The 14,804-nt window shown below is 53.5% G+C and overlaps 1 protein-coding gene across 1 annotated transcript; it reads left to right on the top strand.

Moving 5' to 3' along the window:
- Positions 1 to 1,634: 1,634 nt before the first annotated feature.
- Positions 1,635 to 12,902, top strand: PI16 (peptidase inhibitor 16). The gene is made up of 6 exons (XM_032409911.1): positions 1,635 to 1,808; positions 6,108 to 6,329; positions 8,671 to 8,780; positions 9,280 to 9,368; positions 10,058 to 10,735; positions 10,927 to 12,902. The coding sequence occupies exons 1-6, from the start codon at positions 1,653 to 1,655 to the stop codon at positions 11,046 to 11,048; spliced, it is 1,377 nt and encodes a 458-aa protein (XP_032265802.1). The 5' UTR covers positions 1,635 to 1,652; the 3' UTR covers positions 11,049 to 12,902.
- Positions 12,903 to 14,804: the final 1,902 nt, after the last annotated feature.

Raw genomic sequence — 14,804 nt, 5'->3', positions numbered from 1 at the left:
TTTCATATGATTTTGGGGGATGGATTTTTTTTATTTCTGCAAAAAAACATCATTGGGATTTTGATAGGGATTGCACTGACCCTGTAGATTGCTTTCGGTAGTATTAAGACTTCTAATCCATGAACGTGGGATGTCTTTTCATTTATTCGTGTCTTCTTTAATTTCTTTCAGCAATGTTTTGTAGTTTTAAATGCGCAAGTCTTGTGCCTCCTTGGTTAAGTTTACTCCTAAGTATTTTATTCTTTTTATTGCTATTGTAAATGGAATTGTTTCTTAATTTCCTTTTTGAGTTATTCATTGGTAGTATATAGAAATACCACTTGTTTTGTGTGCTGATTTCTTGTCTTACAACTTTGCTGAATTTTTAAATTAGTTCTAACAGGTGCGTGTGTGTGTGTGTGTGTGATCCAAGTTGTTTTTGTTTTTGCTTTTGTTTTTACCCGGAAACCTGAGCAGAGACAAGTTTTCTTGCCGCTTTCCAAAGCCAGAAAGCCAGTGAGTAGGCTTTTTCTAGGTCCCCATTCCCTGAGAGTGCAGGCTTTAAGGATCCCAGCCCAACCCAAGAGTACTGGTTTCCAAATTCCTGCCTCATGAAGGCCAAGACCTTGGTCCCTGCCTTGCATGGTCATTACAGTGTAAGTGCTTGGCCACTGGGCCTGCTTCCTTTCTAATGCCCTCCCCTCAGAACTCCTGCTGCATCAGCTCACTCATCCCTCTGCTTTTCTGCTCTCTCTTGATTTCAAAAACAGACACATTCTATTTTCTAGATGTTCAGAGCAGGAAAGATCCCAGCATCCCACTTCCAAACGAGCACCTCAAGCATATGCATTCATAAAGGGTATGAAGAAGCCAACATTTTATCCGTATCGAAAAGCCCTATTCCAGGATACAACGAGAGTGGGAACCACCTCAGTGTCTTTTCCCGTGGCCAGGAGTCCTGCCCCCCCCCTGGGGCTGGGAGCTGGCCAAGGCCACGCCATGTGGGTAGTTGTTGTCCACTGTTCTGAGTGGCAGGTGCTGTCCTGGGTCCTTACATACATTTGATCTCACTTAATCCTCCTTCCAGCCCTATGAGGTGGGTACTATTACTGCCACTGATCTGATTAAGAAAACTGCCAAAAACACAGCGAGCAAAGGAGCAAAACCAGGATTCAGGTTTTGGTTGGCCCGTCTTTTTTTTTTTTTTTTTTTTTTTTTTTTACCAAATACATCTTGTGTTCCTGCGTCCTTCCATAAGCCAAGTACATCTTCCTCATCTTGCCCAATCCTCAGGGGTAGGGTCCACGTGGTTTCCATCCTCCTACTTGTCCTCAGCACCCAGTGGGTGCGACCTGGGTTACTATATTTTTGCCCCTGAGGACCTGTCCACCACACAGGAGGGGCAGTGGAATGCACACAGCACTTGGCCTGAGCCCCTGTTACCCAGAGAAAGGAGGCTCTTGCCAAGGACTCTGAGGGGAGATCAATGCTGGGAGTGGACTCAACTCTGGTCAGGACCCAAGCACCCAGCCCTCCTGGAGACACTGTGTGAGCTGGGCCAGGCCTGCAGACGGCCCCTCCCGCCGCCCCAGCCAGGGTGGTGCTTGTGTGGGAAGGACTTTAAATCCAGCTGCCAGACCCCTGGCCGGGAGAGGCTGAGAGGACTGGCCACCATGCACGGCCCCTGCAGTCCGCTGTTCCTGCTGCTGCTGGCAGCCACTGGGGGCCCTGCCGGCGCCCTCACTGATGATGAGAAGCGCGTGATGGTGGAGCTTCACAACCTCTACCGGGCCCAGGTGGCTCCCCCTGCCGCGGACATGCTGCAGATGGTGAGTGCGGCCAGGGGCCACTCACCTGCCGGGACTGAAGGGGTGCTGGGCGGGCCCCCCCTTCCCTCCCACCCTCGAGCTGAAGCTACCTCAGAGACTCATCTCTCTGGTCAGTGACAGAGACATTATGTAATTCACAGGTCCCCAGAAGCAGCCCCATTCTACAGATCGGGAAACTGAGGCTCCGAGGGACTTGCCGGTCCCTCAGGGGCTTTCAAGTCACACAGCTGGTAGAGCCAGGCCTGGGAGCCCCAGCTTCCCACTCCAATGGCCCCTTCCCAGCACTTCCTAAAATGCAGGTGCCCCTCATAGGGGGAACGTAGGAAGTTCCCAAACACCTTGGTGAAGACGGTCTTTCAGATGCCTTCCAAGGCAATGAGGAGAGGACAGGGGGACAGGAGGATGGGTCCCAGCACTGGGGGAGGAGGGATGTATGAGGAGGTGGGCGAGAACAGGAGCCAGAAGCAGAGAGGGCTCTGCATCACACAGTTCACATTCTGTCTCGGTCCCACAACAAGACCTGCGATTTGGGGTGGGTCCCTTAACCTAGTAAGGACCATCAGTTTCGCATCTGTAAAATGGGGTCACCATTAGAGCTACATATGGGCTACATCAACATGGGCTGAATCTCCCAGATAGAACACTGGCGGGGGCGGGGGATGAAATCTCAAAAAATATATATACAGGAGGGCATATTTACATGAGGTTTAAAAACATGTAAAAACTACTACACAAGTATACTTGTGGGGAGACATGCAAATGTAGTAAACGTACAGAGACATGCTTATAGATGACGGAAGCCAGATTTGGGGTGGCAATTTACCTCTGTCAAGAGGGAGAGTTACTTGATGGTAGGGTTAGGGGCAGGATGTTTATGCTCAAGATGAAAAGAGGGAAAATCAGGGCTCCTGGCTCAGTCAGTTAAGCGTCTGCCTTCAGCTCAGGTCATGATCCCAGGGTCCTGAGATCGAACCCAGCGTTGGGCTCCCTGCTCAGCGGGAGCCTGCTTCTCCCTCTCCCTCTGCCCCTCACGCCACTCGTGTGCTCTCGCTCTCTCTCAAATAAATAAATAAAATCTTTAAAAAGAGAGAGAGCAAGAGAGAGAAAATCAGTAATTCACCTCGTTCCTACCCCCCCCCCCCCCCGGAAGGCTGATCAGGCCCATCCTCTCTGGCCACCCTCAGGTGCCCTGGGAGGTTCAGGAGCAGCATCCAGGAACCCCATAGCTAGTGCCCGTCACATCTGGGGAACACAGCAGCGAGCCTGAGGGTCCAGGACTGGAGTTCCAGTAGCTCTGCTCAATCTGGCAAAGGGACTCTGGGTACGTCCCTTTACCTTCAAAGGCTTCCATTTCCTGATCTATCACTTGGGACAGGCAATCCCTACCCTGAGGGTCAGACGGGAAGACGTGTGACAAAGATCAAGGAAGGCCTCTAGAAATGCACACAGCACCACCATTCAAGCCCTGTCGGCCTGGCAACCAGGAACTGCAGATGATAGGTCAGGAGCACTGGATGCTGGTTCCAGCTCTGTCAATAGCTCCCTGATTGAGGCCTGGAATGCATTATTGAGCCTCAGTTTCCCCATTTGTAGACCCCTGATGCCCTACAGTCTTGTTGGCTGAAGCTGGGGGCTACCCATCCAGGAGCTGCTTTGTGGACAGAGGTGGACCTTGGGCTGGGGCAACATTCTGGGAAGCAGTTTGGATACTCAGGGGATATGATGCCGTCTGGTGGGAGGTGATGGGAGGAGGGGACGGACTGGGACACCAGGACAAATTTGGAACAAGGCTCAGGCTCAACCTCAGGAGTGGGAAATACAGAAACTGTGGAGCCAGGTGGCCTCATTCAAATCTTGATTCTGCCATTCATTAGCTACATGACCTTGGCTAAGTTACTTAACCTCTCTGTGCCTCAGCTTCCTCATCTGTAAACTGAAGATGATGACAACATAGTAACTCCCTTGTAGGATGGTTGTGAGGGTTAAATGAGTGAACATTTAGAAAGCACTTAGAACAGTGTGTGGCATACAGTAAGTGCTCAATAAGTGTGTGATTAACAAAAGAGGGAATGGGTCCAGGGTGAGGCAGGTGGCAGTTATCACGAGCTCTTTTCTCTCCCTTAGCTTCCACATCTAATCGTTACTACCTTTACCTCCCAGAAGGTTTGATTTTCCTTGAACCCTACTCCCCCATCCTCGTCCCTTGGTACAACCGTGGTCCAGTCTTTCATTACTTCTCCCAAGGACTCCTAGAAGAGCTTCTACCTGCTTCCTCAGCCTCTGGCCTCCGCTGCCAAAATGAATAATCCCACACACGGGCCTGACCTTGCTCAACACCGTTCAATGGCTCTCACTGGCTCCTGACTGCCTCAGGATAAAGCTCCATCTCCCGAGAAGGTTCTTTCTGTGTGTCTGGCCCCTGCTGAGCCTCCAGCTTCCTCTCCTGCTCAGTTTCTCCCTCAGTATCCTCAACAGTTTGTCCTTCCCCAGCCAAAACGCTGTTTCTCACCTCCATGCCTTTGCTCACGCTGTGCCTCCTGTTCTCTCCACCTGACCAATGCCTCGGTTTCAACACTTAGCTTAGTGCCCCTTCTCCACCCTCACCTTGGGCTAAATGGCCCTCCTCGGTGCCTCTACACTGCCTATTGCAAATCTGTCATGTACCACATGGTGGCCCAATCAGCAGTTTATGTACGACAATGTGAACTTGGGCTTCTCGGTCCTTGCTCTCAGCTCCGGGCTGGCACGGTGCCTCGGACTGTTGAACGAGTGAGTGATGAGTGAATGGATGAATGGACTTGTTTGCAGATGGTGACCATGTGGCCAATGTGGGTGGGTGCCGTGACTCTCAAAAAATCCACAGGGGTCTCTGGAAGACTGAGAAGCCTTGAGACCCACAGGACTCTACTGGTGGGACTCCATGCATCCAGTCGGAATAGGAATCCCAGCTGGGCTCTGTAGGGAGCTGACAAATGTCTACTGAGCTGATGAATGTCTATTGAGCACCTGCTCTGTGCCAGACACTGGGGCCACATCACCATCTTACCCTGAAGGAGCTCACAGTCCAGTCTGGAGCCCTGCAGGTCCTCCCAGACCCCCTGCTCCTGGTCCCCCGCACCCTGCCACATTCCCACTCCCAATCTCCCCTTACCTGCCAGAGTCTGAGAGAACCTCAGGGAGCAGTGACAAAACACCCAGGGAGGGAGAGGCTGTCCCAGGCCTGTGTTCCCATGCCCACCCCAGGCAGCCGCTCCTGAGAACTGTGTGTGGGTGAGGAGCCACACAATCCCCTCCTCTCAGGGTCCCCCAAGCTCTTGGCACTTTGTAGGCTGTCTGGCTCCCACAGTTGGCTGGGCCGCCGGAGGGTGGGGCAAGAGTTGCCGCCAGGCCTCCCATTGCTAGGAGAGGCCAAGGACAAAGTTTAATGGGATCCAGGCCTTTCTCGTCAATCCTTCATTAATCCCTCTTCCCACCCACACTGGGCCTGTCCTCCCAGCCAGGGACACAGAGAACCTCAGAGGTCCCTTCACTTCACATGCCCTCACCTGAGGTTCCCCCGGAGAACACTGCCTTTGGGATCTGACAGCCCCTTGAGACACCAAGCCTCTGAAAATAGGCCTCTCGGTGAGGGTCACCCAGAGACACTTAATCTTCTGGGGGAAAGGGGCTGTCAGTTGACAAGAGTTGAGAGCACTTGGGAGGGAAGCCTGGAAATGGTAAAGCCGTGGAGGCTGGGCGACCACAAGGGGAGAGTGGGACCTGAGAGGGGAGTGCTGTCCCCCCCACCCAAGTCATATTTATGGTGTGTGGGGAAAGGGGTGGAGGATGGCAGAATAAACAACGCAGCCCTTGACCATCTCGCAGGAAATTCTGTGGTCTTCAGAGCAGTCAGGTGGCCCCGGGAGGTAGTCAGGGCACATTGGCCCTCCTTTTATTAATATTAATTAATAATAACACCGTCACAAACATCATCTCATTTATTGTTCCCAAAGCCCCATGAGAGTTCAGAAAGGTTAGGCAATCTAAAATCACGCAGCTGGTAAATGGTCCCAAGCTTAGCCAACTCCATGGCCTGGCGTGCAGCCCTCCCACCTCGCCCCAGAAGCCCACCGGGAGCACAGCCCTGTTCCTGAGCATGGCCAAGAGTCACCCCGCAGGAAGGGAGGGTCTCCGGGCTCCAGAGGCCCCCAGGACACCTTCAACCTTCTTCTCTGAGCCCCACCGCCCTCTCCCACCCCCCTCTCCCCGTTTCCACGAGCCCAAGGCGTTCCTCACCTCCCTCCCCGACCTGCCGCGCAGAGGTGGGACGAGGAGCTGGCCGCCTTCGCCAAGGCCTACGCGCGCCAGTGCGTGTGGGGCCACAACAAGGAGCGCGGGCGGCGCGGCGAGAACCTGTTCGCCATCACGGAAGAGGGCTTGGACGTGCCGCTGGCCATGGAGGAGTGGCACCACGAGCGCGAGCACTACAACCTCAGCACCGCCACCTGCGACCAGGGCCAGATGTGCGGCCACTACACGCAGGTGCGAGGCCCCTGGGCGGGCGGATGGGGCGGTGCAAGAGCAGTGGGCGGGGCTACACGGCGAGTGGGCGGGGCCTCGTGCGCAGTGGGCGGGGCAGGGGCCGCCTCTCCCTTTCCAGCCTCGGAGCCCAGGGAGCCCCCACTCTAAGCCCCCGAGACCCTTGGTAGAAGTCGTGTTTCCACCGGAGCTCATGTGTTGTCCAGGCCTCTGACGAAGTCTGCTCCTCAAACTGCCTAAACCATTTTCAGGTGACTTTTTTTTTTTTCCAAAGATTTTATTTATTTATTTGACAGAGATAGAGAGAGAACACAAGTAGGCAGAGTGGCAGGCAGAGGGAGAGGGAGAAGCAGGCTCTCTGCCGAGCAGGGATCCAGACGTGGGGCTCGATCCCAAGACCCCGGGATCATGACCCGAGCCAAAGGCAGCTGCTTAACCGACTGAGCCACCCAGGTGCCCCTTTTTTCAGGTGACTCTTGAAGAAACACAATCGTTTGAAAATCTAGGTGGCCCCTCTCGGCCTCCTCCTACTGAAGGGACCTAAGTTAGGTGTCGCAGAGCCAGTGTCGTGGACGGTAATTGTTGTACTAGGCCGTTCTGACCGACCTCTAAGCGATCCTGTCCTCCGGCCTGTTAGGCAGGGCTGTTTGCCCTGCGGTAACTGCCCCCGACTTCTGGCTTCTCTCGCTGTCCCTCTTTTGTCATTTCTCATGGTGTCTGCTTCTAACCTGCCAGGGACCGATAAAGCAAATAGACAATTGTGTGTGTTTAACTTTTCTTCTACTTTTAAAAGCCATGTGTAAAATAAGAGCAAATTGTCACTGAGTGAATGTTTCAGGGAGCCTTTGAGATCATTTCCTGCCCCAGGCAGTCACTTCTTGCTTGTGTCAGGGTTCTCACTGCATTTTGAAAGTTTGAGTTTCCAGGTAAGAGATGTTGGGTGAGGGTGCTGTAGGGGTGTGTGTATATGGGTGTGTAGGGGAATTAACACTGGTGTTATTGAATTCTTGTTCTTCTCCACCCAATGCTTATTGTTCAAACAGTAACATGACAAATTTTTTAAAAAGAAAAAGGAAGAACAAACTTCTTGCCAGCCATTTCCACCAATTCCACTTTCCAGTGCTCCTTTTGAGTGATATTTTTAGTGCTAATCTTTGGGGAAGGAAATCCTGACATCACCCATCCAGATGAAGAAGTTATGAGGGCCCAGCAGCCCTCCCTGTCTCCTCCCCTCCATACCCTGCCACCTCTCACACTCCCCCCCACCCCCAACACACACACACACACACACACACACACACACACACACACACCCCTCCTGCTAGGATTGCTGTCAGAGCCCAGCAGGAGTGGGCCTGCCCTACCACCACCCCAACGTTCTCCAGGGCTGACTGCACATGCACTCTGGGGTCATTTCTGCCTGGGAGATGCTCAGCAGTGGTATCCTCAGCTAACTTAAGCAGGAAAAAACAGTCCGGGGTGCCTGGGTGGCTCAGTCGTTAGGCGTCTGCCTTCGGCTCAGGTCATGGTCCCAGGGTCCTGGGATCGAGCCCCGCATTGGGCTCCCTGCTCAGGGGGAAGCCTGCTTCTCCCTCTCCCACTCCCCCTGCTTGTGTTCCCTCTCTCGCTGTGTCTCTCTCTGTCAAATAAATAAATAAAATCTTAAAAAAAAAAAAAGAAAAAAAACAGTCCGGGGGAATGTATGCAGAATTAATAGCTGGAGCCAGATCTCACAACAAAAACTGGCCTCCATTTAAGTGACTCCTGAGCAGACAAGGCCTACAAATAGCAAGGAGAGGCTGCTGGTCTCAGTCCATGGTGGTGCGCAAAGGCTGTTTTGACTTTTAAAATGTTATACTTAAGACAGAACTCCTTCTAGCAGCTAGGAGACCCAGACTTAGAAACAGCAGAGCAGATCCCTGCCCACTTGTGATGTGGGGGGAAGTTCTACATTCAAAATGGTTCCTTTTGTTCTCTTCCTTGGATTTTGTTTGTTGTTGATTTCTAAGATTCTCCCATTTGAGATTCATTCCTTTGGATATACCCCTTGTTTAAAATGCACAGGAAGTTGCAAAAACAAAACACAAACAACACGCAGGAGGAATTCATGAGGGTATGTACAAAGGGAAGGTTTTCAGAGAAAGGCCTGGTGAAATAGTGTGTATGGTTCAGGACAAATTCTTCCCAAACCCCCTGTTCAGAGTTTTGTCCTGAAGCTGCGTGTCCTCAGACACTTGGATCTGACAGGTTGTAGGAATCCTCCTCTCCCTAGAAGACTGGTGTAGAGAGACGCTAGCTACTGGTGTCTCACCCCGGCTAAACTCTTGGGTTTCCCCTTCTTCAGGTGGTCTGGGCCAAGACAGAGAGGATTGGCTGTGGCTCCCACTTCTGTGAGAAGCTCCAGGGTGTTGAGGAGATCAATATCCAACTGCTGGTTTGCAACTATGAGCCCCCGTGAGTGCCCAGGGATCCCTGGGGGTAGAGGATGGGCAGAGCCAAGGGGAGGGTTGAGTTAGGCAGTCTAGGAATGTGGGGGGTGGGGGGGCCTGGGTGGCTCAGTTGGTTGGGAGCCTGCCTCCGGCTCAGGTCATGATCCTGGAGTCAGAATCGAGTCCTGCATCTGCTCCCTGCTCCGCGGGGAGTCTGCTTCTGCCACTGACCCTCCCCCCTCTCATGTTCTCTCTCTCTCTCTCTCTCTCTCTTTCAAATAAATAAATAAAATCTTAAAAAAAAAAAAAAAGAATGTGGGAGGGGGCCACTCCGGGGCCTATACCCCATACCGGTGGGGGAGCTGCGAGGGCACCTATGGGAGTCTGCTCTCATTGGCCCAGCAAGCTAGTTGGGAGCAAGTTAAGACCCAGGGGTACTTCCGGCCTAGGTATGTGTATGAGGGATAGGGACAGGGGTCTCTAGGGACCGCCCCCGCCCCCAGCATCGTCCTCGCCTCCCGCAGGGGGAACGTGAAGGGAAAGAGACCCTACCAGGAAGGGACTCCGTGCTCCCTGTGTCCCTCCGGCCACCGCTGCGAGAAGTCCCTCTGTGGTGAGTTGGGGGTGGGGTGGGGAGGAGAAGGAAGGGGCGACAGGGGATGCCGACAGAATGGTCCTTAGAGCCTCCCCGGACTCCCGAGCCGTGCCCGGGCAGGGGGAGGGGTCTGGCGGGACGCGACCTCCCGCGCCCTTGGCGGGCCCACCCTATCCGGGTTCCCAAGCCCACTTCGCTTTCCTTGCGCACTTTGGCGCCCTGTCATTCAAAGTGACCGGATTTTAACCCTCCGAGCGGACGGGAGGGGACAGGGTGTGCCGGCCCCCGAGCGTAGGGCGAGGTGAGCGTGGCCAGAGGAAAGGGCCCCCGGTGGGGCGGGGCCTAGTGGTGGGCGTGGCCAGGCGGACTTGAAAGGGACGGGCCTGCGACGCGGTGACGCGTTAGGCAAGATTCCAGCCAGCACCAGGGGAGGCAGCAGCAGCAGTCCCAGACTCTCGGCTCGAGAGTCCCTGCGATAGTGGTCGTGTGAGTGCGGAGAGGAAGATTTGGACAAGGAGGTGGATAGAGGAGACACTGTTATCATGTTATAATAAAATAACATTTGTTATCAACGAAGGACGTAGTCGCTGGAGGGGATGTGTGTTTCTGTGTCATCATAGGACATTTGGTCGCCTCGCCTTGATTGTGGTGGGCTGAGGGATGTGGGGTCCTGCTCTACACTAACGCCAGGCCTTGTTTCTTGTCAGAACCCGTCACAGGCCCGGAAGAGGCTCAGGATTTGCCCTACCTGCTAACTGAGGCCCCATCTTCCCTGGCAACTGAGGCTTCAGGCTCTAGGAAAAGCAGTAGCCCTTCCTCCCTGGCAACGGAAACTCCATCCTCCTTGGTGACAGAGGTCTCAGGCCCTCTGGCAACCACGGCTCTACCTGCTGTAGAAACCGAGGCCCCATCTTCCTTAGCAACGGAAGATCCCCCCTCCATGGCAACAGAGACTCCACCTTCCTTAACAACTGAGGTCCCTTCCTTTTTGGCAACTCACAGCCGGTTCTCCCTGGATGAGGGGCCAGCTACCTTCTCCAAATCAACCCATGATCTCATCTCCAAATTGGCAGACAAAGAGGCCAGCGGGACAAGCGTGCCCTCCAAGAGTCCAGAGAGTTCTCTGCACCCCAAGATATTCTTGGCAGGGACACGGGAGCCGCTGCCCCACTCCCAGAAGGCGGGCAAGGCTGAGGCCGAGTTGTCTCCTTCCAGTGAGGTCTCGGCCTCAGTTTTTCCAGGCCAGGACCAGACAGGTGAGCTGCCGGCCACACTGGACCACATGGGGCACACCTCCTCCAAGTCCCTGTCCAACTCCCCCAATACCTCTGCCACCGCTAAGGCCGTGGGCGGGCGGACCCTGGCTCTGCAGTCATCTTTAGCAGGTAAGTCCTGTAGCGTTCGTCCCACCTTCCCTCCTTGTCTCCAGAATGTCGGCACCCTGCCCCCAGCATGCACCCTCTGAGTGAGAGCTTCCTCCCTGGCTGCTGGCCCCCCACTTGCATGCCTGGCAGGGAGGGTGGGAGGCCAGGCAGAACTGCATCCACGCTGAGACAAAGCCTCTCCCTCCCCACAGGTGCGGAGGGCCCTGAAAAGCCTAGCGTCAAGTCAGGGCTAAACTCGGGCCCCGGTCACATCCGGGGCCCCCTTCTGGGACTGCTGCTGCTGCCTCCCCTGGTGCTGGCTGGAATCTTCTGAAGGGGCCGCCACTCAAAGGCAAGGCCTGGTGGGGAGACCCTGGCCTCATGCCCACTCTGGACTGCCTTTCTCCAAGGAAGAGGCCACAGTTTCCTGGGCAGGTCCTGCTCTGTGGCCCCAGTAGCCCCCGGTGACCCCAGCTCCTGGCCAGACTGCAGGCCGGTGCCCTCGTGCCCTCAGGAGGCCTCTGTAATGCCAACTGCTGGTACCGCCCCGTGCGTTCCTCTGCCTGGGCGGAGGTCCACCCCTCAGCTAGCTGCAGGTTGTTCTGAGCAGTGTCCCTGTGGCCACTTGGGCTCATTCTCCAGTTGTCCTGTGGCTGTGGTTCTGCTCTTCCAGGGACGGATCTCAGTGCTTCCCAGAAACCCCTGGACCCCTCCTAGTCCCCTGGCTTCTTCCTTAAGCCATCTGAGTCTGACGCTGTTCCCGGGAGGACCTCCTGCCTTCCCAGGCTGAAGAGGTCAGCTGTCCTCCTGCCATCTCCCCCACCCTGCCCCCCACCCCCCAGACAAGATGCTTCTTGGCTGAAGGCCCTCCGGACAGGAAAGGCTAGGAAAGGCTGCAGGAAAGGCTGCGGGGCCGTGCCTCATCCACAGATGCCTTGGGGGCATGAGGCCTGCCACCTGGCCCAGACCCCTCCTGCCCCGCCCATCTCAATCCTGGGGCGGGGGGATTCAGGGGAGATCCCTGCCTACCGGGCTTGGGACTGTCTGCCTTGGCAGGTAGGGGGTTCTCCCTGAGTGCCCCCTCCCCCTACTTGCTGGTATAGCTGGGGAGAGGGGTTGTGAGGAGCAGATGAAGGACAAGCCCCACTTGAATGGGGTTCTACACGGGGAGGCGGGGGGCAGGTAAGGACCAGGGAAGGGAAGCAGCCCCTGACTCCTGAATAAAACCTGTGTAAGAGTACCGAGTCTCTGTGCTTATGAGGGGTGGCGGGCGAAGAAGGGCTCTTTGAGAGGCCCTGAAGAGGCTCCCCTTCCAGCCCCAGCACCTGCTCCCCCTCCTACACACCTCCTCTCCCCACACACTCCACCTAGTCCTTTGGGGCACCTTTCTTTTCCTTCCTATAACTGCCCCCCTCCCCAACTCAAATCTTCAGGCAGCCAGCAGGAAGGAGGAAGGGCCAAGGGCTGACTCCCCCATCTCCAGGGGTCACCCTTGGAGGCTTAGTTGGGTTTTAGACCCAGAATCAAGGAGTGGCATACAGCCTCTTTACAGGGTGCTGCTGCCCGGGCCCATCTGGTACACCAGGCCAGAAGGCTTTGCCAGCCCTGGGTGCTTGGAAGAATCCTGAGAAAGGGTTCTGGAGTCCCAGACACACTCCCCCAGGGGAGCATAGCAGGACTGCGCGGAGCGCTGCGGGGCAGGAAAGTGTGTGTGTGTATGTGTGTGTAGATGGACCACGCCAATAGTTATGAAGGATGTTTAAGAGAGGTCAAGTCTTTGGAAAATAAGCCTTTAACTCTTACTTTAATAGGCCCTGTTCTTCATCATAAAAAATTTTAAAGGGGCGCCTGGGTGGCTCAGTTGGTTAAGCGAATGCCTTCAAGCGCTGCAGGGCGGGAAAGTGTGTGTGTGTGTGTGTGCGCGCGCGCGTGTGTGTCATAATGTATTAAGATATAACCTAATGATATAAATTAAGATATAACTCATTTAAAGTGTACCACTCAATGGTTTTTAGTATATTGAGTGGTGCAACCACCAGCACAGTCAATTTTAGAACATTCTCAACACCCCAAAAAGAAACTCCTTCCCCATTAGCAGCCACTCTTCATTCCCCTTCCACCCCAAGCCCTAAGCAACCACTAATCTATTGTCTCTATGGATTTGTCTATTCTGACATTTTGTATAAATGGGATCATACAATAGGTGGCCTTTTCTGTCTGGCTTCTTTCACTTAGCATAATCTTTTCTAGATTTATCCATGTTGTAGCATGTGACGGTATTTTATTCCTTTTTATTACCAAATAATACTCCCTTGTAGAGAATACATTTTATTCATTTGTCAACTGGGGGACATGTGGGTTGTTTGTGCCTGTTGGCTATTATGAACGATGCTGCTATAAACATTCACGTAAAAGTTTGTGTGGATATGTTTTCATTTCTCTTGGGTCTATACCTAGGAGCAGTATCATAGGGTAATGCAGTCGCTCTATGCTTAACTTTTTTTAGGAACTGCCAGACTGCTGCCCCATTGCACATGCGTACCAGCAATGTACGAAGGTTTCCGTTTCTCCACATCTTCACCAGCACCCATTATCGGTCTTTTCAAAATTATAGCCATCCTAGTGAGTGTGAAGTAGTATCTAATTGTGCTTTTGATTTTCATTTCCCTGCTTTCTATGGAGAGAGTTCTTTTGCCCATTTTTAAACTGGGATACTTGTCTTGAGTTATAGGAATTCTTTATGTAGTCTAGATACAAGTCCCTTACCAGATACATAATTTTAAAACATTTTCTCGCATTCTGTGAGTTGTCTTTTCAATTTTTCTTTAGGATGTCCTCTGAACATAGTCTTTTAATTTTGATGATATCCAATTTATTTCTTTTCTTGTTGTATCTAAGAAACCGTTGCCTAATCCGAAGTCAGAGATTTACGCCTATGCTTTTTTCCAAGAGTTTTATAGTTCAATTCTTATATTTAAGCCTTTAATCCATTCTTAGTTGATTTTCATATGTGGTGTAAGGTGGGAGTCCAACTTCATTCTTACGCATGTGAATATCCAGTTGTCCAAGCACTTTTTTGTTGAACGTGATTCTTCCTCCATTCACATGAAGAGAACCCATCCAAGACCAGAAGCAGGGACCTCTTTGGAAGTTCATTTTTGGGGAAACAAGACATGGTGTCCCACACTAGTCAGAAAAGGCTGTGACAAATGGGCAGAGAGGGGATGTGTCAGCACAAGCCCATGAAGATAGGAGGGCATGTTCAGAGGGGAGGGCGGCCGGCACTCTGAGGCCTCAAGGACCAGAGTGGGGAGCACTCTGCTCCAGCACTCTGCTGCGTGGCTCCCAGGCATGTGGGGGCTGGCAAAGCTATAAGGGCTAGAGTAGGACCCGGCAGAGGCCACCACTGCCAGCTGAGGCTTCGTTCACCACAGGGGGCCCCAAAAGGCCGATGAGAGGCCTTCCCAGCTTTGTCCATCAGAACGGGGTTTTCCAGGAGGAGTGGATGGAGACTTACTCCCCACGAGGACATTCCCACTCCTGTCACCCCTCCTTTTGCTGACAGCTCAGCTCCCCTCCTACCCCACTCCAACCCCATCTCCTTTCTCAACTAAAAACCCTATCACTCTAGTTCCCAGACTGACAGGGAAATACCAGGTGCTCCAAAGGTAGGTGAGACTTTAGCCCTCAAACACAGAAGGGTCCTGCAAAGGGGACATTTAACACACACAATATCCACATATGAATACTGAACTGAAAAACATTAGGGGTACAACCTGTACTTTGCTCAACTAAAAACTGAGACAGTATCAGAGGGATTTTCTGGCCGTTTCTGGCTGTGGGAGACAGCCTGGGAAGTGCAGCCCGGACCCTGAAATTCACAAGTCCCCAGGTCCTACCCGGGGGCAGCACTGGCTCTCCTCGGGGTGACCGCCACGCCCACCCACGGCCCACTCTTCACCAGAGGCGGCCTCTCCACATGTCCGAGGGGATGGCTGTCAGAGGGAGGGTCTCCAACGCCAGCTCAGCTCAGGTTCCAGAGTGCCCTACTTCTGGGGGACCACAGGAAGGAATCAGTGAAAAAACTAGG

The sequence above is a fragment of the Phoca vitulina genome, unplaced genomic scaffold (assembly GCF_004348235.1).
Source record: "Phoca vitulina isolate PV1807 unplaced genomic scaffold, GSC_HSeal_1.0 scaffold11, whole genome shotgun sequence".
In the NCBI taxonomy this organism is placed as follows: Eukaryota; Metazoa; Chordata; class Mammalia; order Carnivora; family Phocidae; genus Phoca; species Phoca vitulina.
The sequence above is the reverse complement of the archived record's forward strand: the minus strand, read 5'-3'. Positions and strand labels throughout refer to the sequence as shown.

Excerpts from the sequence above, each read along its gene's own strand:
- PI16 (XM_032409911.1), top strand. The coding sequence starts at position 1,653 with ATGCACGGCCCCTGCAGTCCGCTGTTCCTGCTGCTGCTGGCAGCCACT. Across the intron at positions 9,369-10,057 it reads CTGCGAGAAGTCCCTCTGTG|AACCCGTCACAGGCCCGGAA; the intron begins GTGAGTTGGGGG and ends GTTTCTTGTCAG. Across the intron at positions 10,736-10,926 it reads TCTGCAGTCATCTTTAGCAG|GTGCGGAGGGCCCTGAAAAG; the intron begins GTAAGTCCTGTA and ends CCCTCCCCACAG.